Source organism: Limulus polyphemus, unplaced genomic scaffold, assembly GCF_000517525.1.
Source record: "Limulus polyphemus unplaced genomic scaffold, Limulus_polyphemus-2.1.2 Scaffold74, whole genome shotgun sequence".
Taxonomy (NCBI): domain Eukaryota; kingdom Metazoa; phylum Arthropoda; class Merostomata; order Xiphosura; family Limulidae; genus Limulus; species Limulus polyphemus.
The window spans coordinates 1,137,330-1,152,032 of NW_013665684.1; the positions used below are offsets into that span (position 1 = coordinate 1,137,330).

At 33.4% G+C, this 14,703-nt stretch overlaps 1 protein-coding gene across 4 annotated transcripts in view; it reads left to right on the forward strand.

Annotated features, from left to right (window-relative positions):
- Window positions 1–8,758, forward strand: part of LOC106466510 (homeobox protein ARX-like) — a 104,714-nt gene extending 95,956 nt beyond the window's left edge. For all 4 annotated transcript variants that reach the window (XM_022395062.1, XM_022395066.1, XM_022395072.1 and 1 more), the window contains one exon: window positions 7,707–8,758. In XM_022395062.1, coding sequence (XP_022250770.1) covers window positions 7,707–8,321 — 615 coding nt within the window. In that variant the 3' untranslated portion in view covers window positions 8,322–8,758. The remainder of the gene's footprint in view (window positions 1–7,706) is intronic.
- The last annotated feature ends 5,945 nt before the right edge of the window (window positions 8,759–14,703 follow it).

A 14,703-nucleotide genomic window follows, 5' to 3' on the forward strand; every position in this document is an offset into this window, starting at 1 on the left:
TTTTCAACTAGCGATCTATTCTCTGTCCTCTGCGGGGGATTTTAGCGTAACGTAAACGTAACGTTGACCCACTAGCGGTCTTCTGTTTAGGGTGAGAATAAATTTTCGATGTTTCTAAGCAAAATATTTTGTGTTGCATTGTATATCCACTCAGTTTAAAACGTCATGATTTTTTTTCCTAATAAACTGGCATCAGGCAAACATTGTCTTGTTCAATCTGACCTCAAGATCACACTTTCTTTGCATAAGTACAAATCAAAAGAGTCTAGACAATTATCTCGCATTTTCTAAATGACAAAATCACAATAAATAATTAAGACTATCTAACAGCAGTTCCAAAATACGAAACTACCGACTAGAGAAGTTTTCTTTTTTCTAATCTATTGCTACGTAATTTGTTCCACTGTTAACTTAGCATTTACGTCGTTTTTGGCTAAAGTTCTTTCAAAAAAACAGAATAAGGAAAGATTAGTTACAATGAGTGAATTCTCATTACCTAAACTCAGTACTGGAAAATAATTAATTGAAGTTTTCCGAGTTACAAAAAAAAATATTTCAACAAAGCTTATATTCAGCAAATTCTGAACATATTTCGAAATAGTTATCGTATCTTGAAGCCATACTGTTAGTTGTTTTCTGTTATTTACAGTTTCAAGTATTCTTAAATAAGATCATTTCGATATTCAAGTAAGGGTCTCTAGTGATTTGTTTCGATATTGTTTTTCACAGTATACTTTTTCAAAGACTTTTTTCCTGCTGGAATTCCCCTAAATGTTTTGTTAGTCATACTGCTAATGACTGTCTAAATTGCTATCTAGTAATTTTTATTCTGTTTATTTGTTTTTCACTCATTTGTTTCTCCAGGTTTTCATCTCTTTGTCGTTCACATCTAGTACGAAAAATAAGTGAGCTGTGTTTTACTTGGATTTATTCATTTCTTTCTCCAGGTTTTCATCTCTTTGTCGTTCACATCTAGTACGAAAAATAAGTGAGCTGTGTTTTACTTCGATTTATTCATTTGTTTCTCCAGGTTTTCATCTCTTTGTCGTTCACATTTAGTAAGAAAAATAAATGATCTGTGTTTTACATGGATTTATTCATTTGTATATATATACAGAGGGTTACCCTGATTGGATAAGTTAAATTACTTAGTTATTGCAAGTAACATCGTCTGAAGCCCAAGATGGTAGCGAATGCTGTTAAAGATAAGTCTTTGTGTTATTTCTTTTATAAGTTTAATACCATCGAAGGAGTGTTTTTATCTTCCTTTACCAAGTTTCAATCCATCACTACAGTTATGGAGTTGCTTCTTTAGAGATAACCACGAAGAAGATGGTTTTCCTGTTTAGTGATTGAAAAAGATAAATCTATCATATATAAATTAATGATTCTTAGAACAATAGTTGTTTAAGCAACAGTGGCAAATCATTGTTTGTGAACTGAACCTACTTAATTATTGTAATTAAAATGTTCAACGGCATTACAAAACATGAAACAACGAAAGAAAAAACTGAAATACTTTACATTTTTCATATTATTGTTATAAAGAACGTGAAACTAATTATTATTTCTATTAAGATATATATATATATATAAACTATAATTCAATGTAGTTTCAGTTATAGATGAATGTGTATAAGAAAACCCAAATCGTTATTCTATATACCAAACTTTTCAATATTTAACTGGTTCCACAGCAACACATACTATTCTTCAGAATGAAAACAAAAAACAACTAAACAATTTTTGAAAAGTAATAAATTTATATATTTGTTTGTTTGAAGTTAAGCACAAAGCTACATAATGGGCTATCTGTGCTCTGCCCACAACGGGTATCGAAACTCGGTTTCTAGCGTTGTAAGTCCGCAGACATACCGCTGTCCCGCAAATTTATATAAAATGTAAAAATTTTGTTGTTGTTTTTCAATCTGAATTTCTTTAGTTCTTTTATTCTATATTTTTAAAATTTTTAATTAGGTTTTGATTTTATACCCTAGTACAAGATAATTTTTATGTAACCTCGGTTTTTAAAATTAAAAAATATATAAGATTATAAAGTAAAAAAAAAAATAACATAAGTTGAAGAAATAAAATTTATATATTCTAAATACATTTCAAAATCAAAATTTATTACTTTTCAAAAAGTGTTCAGTTCTTTTCTGGTTTTTATATTGTGTATACTGAAAAGTAAGTAGCCTGTGATGCTATGAAACCGGTTAAATAAAGAAGTTTGCTAAATAAAAAAGCAGGTAAATAAAAAAATAATTCGTGTTTTCTTATATATTGGTGTTATTACATAATAAACCCTCAAACGCTCATTGTTAAAACAAATTAGGCCTTTGGTGTTCTAAATCATGGTAGGAAGTGAAAGAACCCATTAAATCGCGGTTTCCCGTTCCACATGTTAAAGTTTAACACTGAGTATTAAAAGAGTTCGAGTCCAAGTGTATAGGTATTTTCTTTCATAAAAATTAGAATTTTATGTTCTTAGGCTTATAATTACTGTTTTGGTTGACTGAATTGTTAAAAAGTACCTTATTAGCAGTAACTCTGGTGCCAACTCTTTAGCTCACTAGGTAGAGTACTCATTTGGCGTGCCAGTGATACAGAAATTTTTCTACTTGTGAAAATACAAATACTGAATATAATACTATAAATCATCCAAAATTATGTAACATGAATTGAACTTAGAATACCAGGATCGATTCCCATAAAATTCATACAAAGTTATGCAAATCTTCCTATGTTTCCATGACTCGCAATCTGAGGGTCGAAGGTTCAAATCCCGGTCCCACCAAACATGCTCGCACTTTCAGCCGTGAGACGTTATAATATGACGGTCAATTCCACTATTCTTTGATAAAAGAGTAGACCAAGAGTTGGTGGTGGGTGATTACGACTAGCTGCCTTCTCTCTGGTCTTTCACTGCTAACTTAGGGACGACTAGCGCAGATAGCCCTCGTATAGCTTTTCGCCAAATTCGAAACAAAACAAACAAATCAATGATCTGTAAATTATTTTTTCAAAAAAAAAAACTTAACAAAAGTTATTAATTGAGTTATCTTGAAAAAATTATTATGAGTGGTAATAATAGGGTTAAGTATCTCTCCCACTTAAGCCACCTAACGCTAGGTAAACGCAACTCACCATTATATTATCTGTGTTAAAATTGGACTGTTTGTGATAAATACGGACCTTTGTGTGCAACAAACACTAGTGGAATTTTATGTAGATATGCTTGTGTAGTGGCAACCCACGGACATCCCGGATGAATGCCGTTTCGAGAAACAAATTTCACACACACACAGAGGTAGTCCGTCACTTTCTTCGGAATGTATTGAGAATAATTGCTGATGTTAATGGAGAGAGTAGACTTAAACTCAAGTTCCAATATCATGTGATTTCTTTAGAAAATCATTATAACTTTATGTTAATTTTTCACAGTTATAATCCTCTGCTTACACTCTACCATAAGAAGTATAAATGGTGATTTGTACTTACCTGAAAATGTCGTGGTATTGTTTTATATGTTGCCAGGACTCTCGAGTTGAACTATATAGCATCCATTTCTAAATTACAGCCTCGGGAAGTTGGTAATTTAAAACAACAACAATAAAAAAAACGACATAAAAACGCAAAGTGCCTGCAGTTAGCGTCAGCATTTGTAAACTGGTTTCGTATAAGCAGTCATTATTTCCACCTATACTTGTTGCATATGTTACTAGCTGATCTAAGAACGATGAAACTCCCGCGGTAGTTAATCAAACTACTTGAATAAGAGTCTAATTAAATTTGGTAAATAGAATTCATGCGTAAAGATGGTTTATAAAATGATATATACTGTTATCTTGTTTTTTATTAAACCGTATTAATCTGATAAAAATTAATGAAACGAGACTGTGTTTCGGAAACATACTTTACGCTTTCGAAGTTGTTTGCATTTTTTATTTTATTGGAGTGTTAGGTTTTTGGCTTTTATCCAGATCAAAGATCGTAACTTAACCTGACCATCTACTGAGAAATCTGAAGTCACTGGAAATTGCTTTAATATTACCTTCTGAACATTTGAAGTTATTATTATCAAAAAATCTCATTTACGCGTAGTATATATATATATATATATATTCAGCGGAGCTCGGCTTTAGTCTGAGTTTAAACATCTAACACAGTTTCCCGCGATCTCTCGAGCCATGACTACTATGTATAATTAAATGTTAAATGGGAATTATTTCTGTCCATTCTTGGCATTACCCTTGTCTTTATACACTTCACTAACAATGCGCATCATATCAAATAATTTTCTGTTTTTGACTGTTAAAGTAATTTAAAGAATACGCAAAAAACAAACACAGTAAAAACCTCAGCAGTAATTAATGGGAATTACTACAATATTGACGGTATGTAAAAAATGTGTTTAATAATTTTATTAGGTCCACCATATCGGTAATTTAGAATTAAGGGCTTTCGTATGTTATGGCCAGGTGGTTAAGGCGCTCGACTCGGGTTCGAATCCCCGTCCCACCAAACATGATCGCCCTTTCAGCTGTGGGGGCGTTATAATGTGACGGTTAATCTCATTATTCGTTGGTAAAAGAGTATTCCAAGAGATGGTTGTGGGTGATAATGACTAGCTGCCTTCCCTCTAGTTTTACACTGCTAAATCAGGGACGGCTAGCGCAGATAGCCTTCGTGTAGCTGTGCGCGAAATTCAAAACAAACTTTCATATGTTATTGTCCAATTTTTTATTATTTGACTTTTTTTGTCTTTCAGTTACTTGACAGACAAAGTTTTAAAATCTTTCATATCTTTTCGCCTCTGTTAAGCCTCAGGGCGAAACATATGCACAATAAACTTAGCGGTCGAAAAATGTATAAATTAGAATGTCTATAAGTAGTGACACAACAAAAACTATGTCATAGAGCTATTTTATGAAAACAGACAAGTTTACAATGTCAAGGCCTAATAAACAATATTCTGTTGACTGGTAATAAACAAAATCCTAGAATACTGAGATATTGTATACAAGCATAGAAATATAATTTGTAGTTCACAAATTGGCCAAGAATACTGACAGATAATGAAAAAAATCTAAATCAGAATACTAACAGGTAATGAAAAAAATATTCTAAAATACTCGCCCCCCCCCCAGTTTCACAGTGGAATGTCTGCGGACTTAGAACGCTAGAAACCGGATTTCGATACCCGTGATGGACAGGGCACGGATAGCCCATCGTGTAGCTTTGTTCTTAATTACAAACTAACTAACTAACTAAAATACTGACCTGTAATAAAACATCAAGTTGAGTAATGGTCTTTGGTAAACAAACCAGACGCGAATACTGACGTCTAGTAAACGGAAAAATGCTGATTTTTTAAAGTAGACTTATAAGTTACTGAACTACCCTACATTGCCACCTTACGAAATTATGCTTTCTATATTCTAACTCAGCTTATAAATCTCAACAGTTAGTTCATGGTACTATCATGTTATAAACACTGACTACTAGTGAAGTGGCTGGTTTAGAGTATTATCATGTTGTAAACAGACTAGTTTAAAATTCTGACAAGTGGTAAAGTAGTTGTGTATAGTTCAAAGTACTATCGTGTTGTAAACAAACATTAGAATAGTGATTTAAGTGAACTTGCTAGATTATGCTAATATTTGATGAATTTGCTAATAAAACGGCTTGTGTCTGTGACTGAATTTTCTCACCTTTCTAACCTCTGATCACCTTGAAATTTAGCAAATATTTTAGCTTATAGTGTTATTTTTCAGAAAACGAGGTAACTTGGAGAACTTACTAGCTTAGAACACTGATAGTTAACACATATGTTAGCGCTTAGGGTATTCTCTTTTTACAACCAAGGTAACTTGAAGTGCTGATATAAAATAGACTGGTGGCAATAACAACGTTGAGAATAATTAACATTCATTAGTTGAAAAAGATAACTCGAATAGAGTTTATGAATATCTTACATTTAGCGACCTACTGTGGACAATATGGAGTAATTCAAGAACCTAAGACGAAAGTTCTTACTAAAACAAGAGGGAATCCTCAATAGCCGTAGCACTTGAAATTATTTTATGCAGGATTAGATAAATTAATCTATGAGACCATTTTTTCCTTTTTATTAGCTATTTTTTTGTGCGCCAGTAATACCAAGCGTGGGGCGCGTGTACACCTGATTCGATTTTATTACCCATCAGGATCTCTACCAGCCTACCCACAAATTGAAATTGTTATAGGCAGGATTAGATTAAATTAATCTATGAGACCTTTGGCGAGGTCAAATACATCAATGGAAAAGACTTGGGCCCCTGAGACCAAAACTGTAATTGGATCTCAAATCGGTCAAGAGATGACAGATCTATAGTTAAAAGTTTGTACTTAAAAAACTCAGAGCCATTCTGTGACCAGCTATGCCGCGGCTAAAAAAAAAAAAATGTAATAGTCTTTGCAAAAGCAATAAAATTTACTTACAATACCAAAAAGTATAATAAAATATCAATAAATTTGAAGTAAATGCTGTATGATACAGTGGAATTGGTTGTTTTTTTCTTATTTAAGCGTCAAAATGCTGTCAGTCAGAACTCCGCTAGTTAACTATTTTCAGATGTGCCTCCGTGCACATCCCAAACATCCCCAGGCCAGCACCGGTAGTACCAGCTGATTCTTGTTGCGATCAGAGATATCAGAAATGAGGTTTATTAATCACGTCCAGCCCTTGTCATTTTTGTTTTAAACTTGCTATGCCTTGCAGACGTATTCGGCACCCTGTAATCTAAAAATATAGTTAGTTAAACTTAGGACTCTTTGTAGCTGAAGGTATATCGAGTGGATCTGTTAGCATAAAAATCTAGCAATTAATTAGAATTATTTGTTTGTAGTTAATCAAAGCTATGCAATGGGCAATCTGTTCTGTGCATACTACGAGTATCGAAACCCCAATTTTAGCTTTATAAGTCCGCAGATATGTCGCTGAGCCACTGGGGGGGGGGTGATTAGAAACGAACAATTACTGTTGATGTATTGCTAATAAATGAGGTTTTTTGCAACGCACTATAGATAGCAATGAGTTTTTATATCTTGTTGTTTCATAACTTTCTTGAAATTATAGATATAACAGCGTTTTCATCTTGTATTTTATGATATTTTCAAGCACTTGTCAGTCACCGCTCAAGATATCCGAGTGTTCGAATTAATGTTTGACTTAAACATTAACGAATAAAACAATGTTTTATCGAACTTTCCATTTCTATATATCATACCAAACTTTTATTATATTTATCGAAATCTATATATTGTATATGTTGAGTAAATTTATATTAGCACATCAAAATTCTGGAACTCAAAATAATTCATTTTTTATTTGTGATTTTTTTTCATTGACATTTCTTGTTTTATGCTAATTATTATTTTTTATTAAAATATATTGTAAATTTCCAAATGGTTGATATTATATGCATTTTTAATACTGAATTTGTCATTATTAATGTTTATCCTGTCCTTACTTTACCCAATAAATTAAGTTATTACTCTATAGAATATTTTCACACTTTTAGAACTGCGCGATTTCAAAATAGTTTCAACAATAGTTTAGTAAGAAATTGGCTTTTGCAATTTTTCAGAAGGATATTGCTTATCTAAAAAAAAACTGAGTTTTTATGTGTGTTTTTTATAAAAGAAATCTAAATTTATCGTAGGTGTGGTTCCAAAATCGGAGAGCCAAGTGGAGAAAGCAAGAGAAAGCGATTGGGAACACCATCCAGACCCAAGGCTTCAACTCATACTCCCTTCCTCCTCCGACTTCAACTTCTGCAAACTCGCTTGGTCTTTCAAGTCCTTTCTCGTCGCTCAGTTTTTCAAGAAAGCCGTATAATCCTGCTCTTTTTGTCACTACCTCGCGGCCCCCTGCTACATATCTACCACCTGCAGTCACAGGTTTGTTGCCACCAACTGGAGCCTATCTAGGATCATCAGCATACGCCTTGCGCGATCTAGCATCGTATCCAGGTTCGCTACTTCCATCATCCCTATCACCTCTGTTTCCAGCTCCATATCCAGCTACTTCGTTCCAAACATTGCTTGCTAATTTATCAGCACAAAGCAGACCAAAACTACCAGGCGAAGGAACTAGCGAGCATTACACAGGTGTTTCAAATAATTCGCCACCGGTCTCATTAGCTCCAGGAACTTTACCTGGCACTCTAGAGTTTGACCGCCGGAGTTCCAGTATAGCCGCCCTTCGCATGAAAGCAAGGGAGCATGAGATCCGCATGGAAATTATACGAAAAGTAAACGGGGAATTTATCAGTTGAGTAATTTTATAAGTACGAGCAATTTCAGCTGGAATAAAAGGAGTCACATCGACTACTTGAAGTGTTATTTTAAACCAAAGATGTTTCAGTGTTCCTTTTAGACTTTCATTGTAAGGGTGTGTGTGTGTGTGTGCTGCCTGTATCTGTATTCCATATTTATAAACTGTGATTTTTTCGGGTCCTTAAAGCTTTTAATATCCGTCCATTTTGACCATAAGAATATAATGAATCGAATCAAATATACAGCATAATATATTTCTGACTTTGATATGTTGCGATATAGAGTGTTGTATCACGGTTCGAATTTTACTTTTACGCTCACTTGTAAAACATTGAAAGTGCCTGTAAAATCCACTTACTAAAGTGTTGAGCTCACTTGCAATTTTTTTTATGTGTTTCATTGAACACTTATGCCTTACAGTAAAAATATATTATAATTATGGTAAAAAAATCTTTATTGTTATGTAAGTATTAGATCAATAATGAAAATGAAAATCATCATGTTTTCAGTGTTTTTATTAACTTCAAAGTAATTGGGCACGGACAAAGCCATATCTCACACCCCTTCACTGCTCTTTGGAGATAAAAGGATGTTCCCTATGCACTACTCACTAATCCGGTGTTTCAAGTTAGAGAGCTTATAAGCTTTAAAAAAATTTAGTTATTGAAGTAACATGCAAAGTTGGATTATTATTTCTATTGTCGTATTCACACTTCTTAGGAAAAATTTTAACGACGACATTCATATATGTCTATATATCCTTATTTCTGTCTATTATTTTGCAATATATTAAGCTACATCATCTGAAACAAATCATCTAATCAGGATTAAAACACTGATGAAGATAACAGATCTGTTATATATTCTCGGCATATGGTACATCATATTTTCTTCATTGTCAACGGATCATTTTCGTGTAAGATTCAGTTCTTTTGACCACTTGTTGACAGACGCTGTCACCGGACGACTCATGCTCGTCATCATTTCTATTTCTAGAACTGGCACTTAAAAAAATGATAATAAATATTTTTTTGCCATTTCACTAAACGCAAACGAATATAAACGAAGTATTTCTATTCATACACGTTTTCTGATGACGTAGTACACATATTGTGCACTCAGCAACAAAATTGTTTGAGGAGTGATCTCATAGACAGAGGAATTTACATATAAATGAATAAAAATCGAAACGAAAATCTGCTTTTGGGGCATAATAAAGGTACGAAACGATCCTAATCGAAAATAAATCGAATCTTAGAAACATGAGATAAGTTCAGTAATTCAATTTTGCAGTTTTGTATTTTAGTTCAATTCTGTGTCACATGCAATATGCAGTCGCGAAAAATTGCAAGTAACAAAAATTCTGGCTCGTATTATGGAAAATCGATTCCCAACTCTAAAGTCCATCAAGATATTTCAATAAGGGAATGGGCCACAGTAATTACTTCGGGAATTAGTGGATTAATACACAAAACTTATTAATTTGAAGGTTCTTAGTCTCGCGAAATCTGTAGTGTCTTACTCTTTTTCTATAGCAGAGTAAAACTCAGAGCAGGTGCTATAGAGTTGTTAGTTAAATTTTAGTAACTTAAACAGCCATTGCTATGATATAAACGTTGTGTAACTTCTGTGGACCCAAACGAAAAATCTCACATAGAAATATATATATATAATTTAAATCCCTGTGATCAGGTATACTTTTAGATCAAACACGAATCACTTTTCATTCTAATATATCGTTGTTATTATTATTATTATTAAATAGTGATTGCCTTTCAAGTTTAAGCTGCAAGTGATTTTAAATGTACGTTAACAATCCATCCCATGGCTGTAGAGAACGACTAGGGCCATTAAAATTATACTGTCACACTAGCAGTATTTAACTTTACAAAAATTTACAAATAGACTGCACTATATATCAAATGATTCTTATGCTGTTTTCAATGTTCCTGTTTCAAAGAACGATATTTGTAATAAAAAGGTTCTGTAGTGTCTTGAATATTTGTATTACTTCAATACTTACTTTTGAAATATGACAGAAACATCATTTCCTCAATATTTGTATCCTATTTTATATTCGACAAGACCTGTATCGATTAATAACAAAAAGGATATATTGCATTATAGCTATAACGAGTTATGACTAACATGTTGTAGTATATTTTGTGGAAGTGTGTGAATATACTTAAGGCAACAACCATTTGTTGTCAAGATCAGCTGATAACTACGGTTTGGAACTAATTCTACTCCAAGTAGAATAAAGTTAGAGAAGTGACATCGAGCACCATATGATCGATAATACAAGGAGATATGTCTGAACGATTCTATGATGCGTCTTCTTGTGTACAGAGCAACTAAGCCTGTTCAGATTTATTACTTTATCTTGCACTTGCATGTTCTTCACTTATCTAAGTTGTTGATCATAGATTGTAAATCATACTATTTCACACTAGGCAACTAATTCATTACTATATATGGCCAACTAGAAAGGGCATTTTTTACTCTCTTCAGCCCAGAGGTAAATAGTATCTACTATATCTATATGAAACTTTATACGTTTATACTAGTTCACTACAAAAGAAACCCCGAACACGTCTATAAATTGTAAGTTATTCCATACCTAATATTAGCTCATATATTTGCAATACTATAGTCTAGACAACTGAAAGGATATGATTATGAATGTTCGTATATATCGAACAACAACAAATGCATTATCAACTAACGGTAGAGGCTTTCAAAATCCATGATGCAGAAATTTACAACTTTCTTTATGTTTCCAGATAAAATCAAACCTTGAACAACTGTAACTTATTTTCGTAAAATTTAAATGGGCTGATTGATTGGTGTGACCTCTTATTTGCCAGGAATAAATGCTAGTCGTATGTTTTGTGTTTCATAAAATTGTGTCTACAGTTATATCAATTCATCCTACTTTTGCAGGAACATCATAATTTAGAACAGAACAATACTGTTATACATTGCAAAGTACATTGACGCATATAGGAATTTTATGTATTTTATAATGAATGTGACAATAGTGGAGCAAACTAGATTCGATACATTGCAATTTTTTAAGCATCATCGTTACTTTATTATTTTTCAAACCTTATTCAAGAAATGTCAGCATTGGAAAATGAATTAGTGCGTACAGCAGTATTGAAAGAAATAGATATTACAGTATCGAATGAAGTAATATTGGACACATTGCTAGTATTTACATCTATGGATAAACAATGTATATATAGCTAAGAAAGCGTTCAGATATACCTACATTGCAAATCCAATATGGACACGTAGCCCACGAAATGATTAAACCTGACTCAATCAACAGGAGAAAACACGTATACTTAAAGTTCAAATGAAATAATTATACACATACATACACACACGAAATAGTAAATTTTTTTCACGTGACAAAAGTACTATTTTGTGTGGCTAAATTTTTACAATACTACTCAAAAGCAGCCGGAACCTCATGCTATTTATATATGACTTATAATGTAAGCTGTATAGATCGTAGACTAACTGGTAAATCGGCTAAGAGTCATTATAACAAAACACAGTAAGCGAAGTATTGAGCAAGGTAATTGGATAAGTCTTAATCAACAAGTTATTCTACCTTCTTCCAATTGTTTTAAAGAAGTCTGTTGCGTGTGTCTTTACAATTTGCGTGCTCTTTTTTTGGGGGGGGGGATCTTTTTACTCCTCCTTACTTTGTCCTTTGTCGCATTTCCTTTGTAACGTCACGTTGTTAAAATTAAATTTGAAAGTAGAACGGTCTGTTGAGGTAATCAAATGTCATTACTGACAAGCAAAATCCAAGGCTAATTGCTTGAAAATGATGTGGCTTTTTTATGTGCTGGAATGAAATAATTGGAAAATTACACACAGAATTACTGAGGGCTCTGTAGGTTACAAATACAATTGGTCGTTTCCTGTTGCCTTGTGCCAATTAATCACGTGGAGAGGTCGATTTCATCGACATTTAACAACACATGCTTTCAAATGTTTTTCTTTTTTTTTCTTTCCTATGGCAATGTATGTAAACGACCTTACATGCGATAATCGAAAAGAGTTAGACTGGAATCCTTTTCTCCTTAGACATACATTAAACTGAAACTAGTTACACCAGATGTAATACGTAAAACTCTTCAGAAAAAAAAAACTAACACGAAATAATTGCTATGAGAAAAATTTAGAAAAGCAAGTGTAAAAATATCTAGCTATAAACCAAAAGCACTCGATGACAGAATGATTTGCTAATTAAGACATATCCAATTACCTTACTCAATATTTATCTTGGAATGCTTTGTTATAATGACTCTCAGTCGATTTAGTTAGTCTACGATCTGTAACATGTACCTTGTAAATAGAAAAAAAATCACTATGAGATTAAGATGGGATTTTTATTGATGTACACTTGTCTTTTACTTAAAAATAGCAATATATTGAATATCAGTTGGTAACATTGTATTTATAATTTATAAGATTCTTGGTAAAAAAAAGGAGTAAAATAAAACGCCAATACATCTATTTTGTTACATACAACTACATCAGTGGCAGGTTCTTAGCACCAAAAGCATCTCTACTAGCAAACTATGTAGTTTCATCACATAAAATGTTTTCTTATCACATTCCTTTTAATTTTCCTGCTTCCCGATACATCTGCAGGCTTACATCGCTAATAATCATATTTTGGTGGGCAGAGCACAGGTAGCCCATTGTGTAACATTCCGCTTCACAGCAACCAATCCACCTTAATTTGTCCGTTTGGCAGTAAAAAGCAGCCGCAAGTAAAAATATTGTTTCAGTTCTATCTTTTGTTTCCCACAAGTCACTGCCGAATAGGCCTTTCGTCAATAGCAAAACTCGTCAGTTTGGCTGGAAGATGATAGACAAAAGTTCTCTGAAACGTTATTTATACATGCAGTATAATAGTTTGAAAGTTACAATTTAAATGCCGAAAACTGACGAAACTTTAGAAACCAATAAGCCTAAAATTTCAGAGAAAATCACGTAAATGCAATTTTTTTTTTAGATTCAAAATCAGAGGCGTGACAAAATAACATTTTCATATCTATCTTTTATCTCTCAGCGTCCAGCCCAACTGACGAGTTATGGTATTGAGCGAAAGATATCTTGGGCCGTGACTTATGTGAGTGTCATGTAGTATTATGAGTATTATAATATTCTGAAATAAAAATTACGGATTTTGCACATGATCCGTACCTCAATATAGCTTCCTCTAATTTGAATACTTTTCCTGGCCACACAGACAGCGCAACCTTTGCTGGCCCTCCAGTTAACTTACTAGAAGTGATGAGAAATAAAAAAAACACGGGTCTTTATTTAGAGCAAAGAGTTATTGATCCTTATAGATTATTGTTACCGCATGAAGTTATATCACCATATTATATTGGTGATTTTAGTTATAGTGTTTTTCGTTTATTATACGTTATCTTCTTCAATTTATTTTTTCGAGTTGGTTGGACTTTTGTAATGTGTGTTCTACTTATTTGTTCGTATACATTCTGGAGTGCTAGGGGATCACCAAGTTCTCCAAGTTGTCCTCGTGCTAAGCCTTACTTCCTTTCTGTCTCCAACTTTAAGAAACCTCTGCCGACTAGTATCTCTACAACGTCACGAGCTGCTGTTTTGACTTGTTACTCCCTTTCAACAACTATTTCAATACCCTCTTCTATCGTCTTTACCTCTACATATGATAAGATTACTTCATTGGCCTCTATTGGCGTGCCCCCCAGTGGACCAGCGGTATGTCTACGGACTTACAACGCTAGAATCCGGGTTTCGATACCCGTGGTGGGCAGAGCACAGATAGCCCTTTGTGTAGCTTTGTGCTTAATTACAAACAAACAAACTCTATTGACGTACCATCTTCTATTCTTCCAGTTACTACTACTCTGACCAGAGTCGGTTGACCTCTAGACATTGTCGTCTGCTCTTATGGAGTGGCTATAGGCAATCGTGTTCGTCTTCCCTATCGGATTCACTCACTTCCTCGGAACGCTTATCCAGAACATCTCCTACTGACGATCTACTTCTCACTTATGCTACGTTATGTGCTCAGATTTCTATGTTTATTCTCTCACTAAAATTGACCCTAATCTCTTCTCACTTTGTCTCCTTTACTTAGAGATAATAAAATATTACCGTTGGGCTGACTTTTAACAACTCATACCATCCAGCAATGATATCATCGTCAAGACTTCTATTTCTCAACTCTATGACGCACATTGTACAAAAATGGGTATTACCAATATGAGACCATCTTCTACTACTTAGAATCTTGATTTCCCTATCTTGAAGCAATAACTGCCAAGTCTTCTTTGTCTTCTTGTGATAATTGAGTTGTGGACC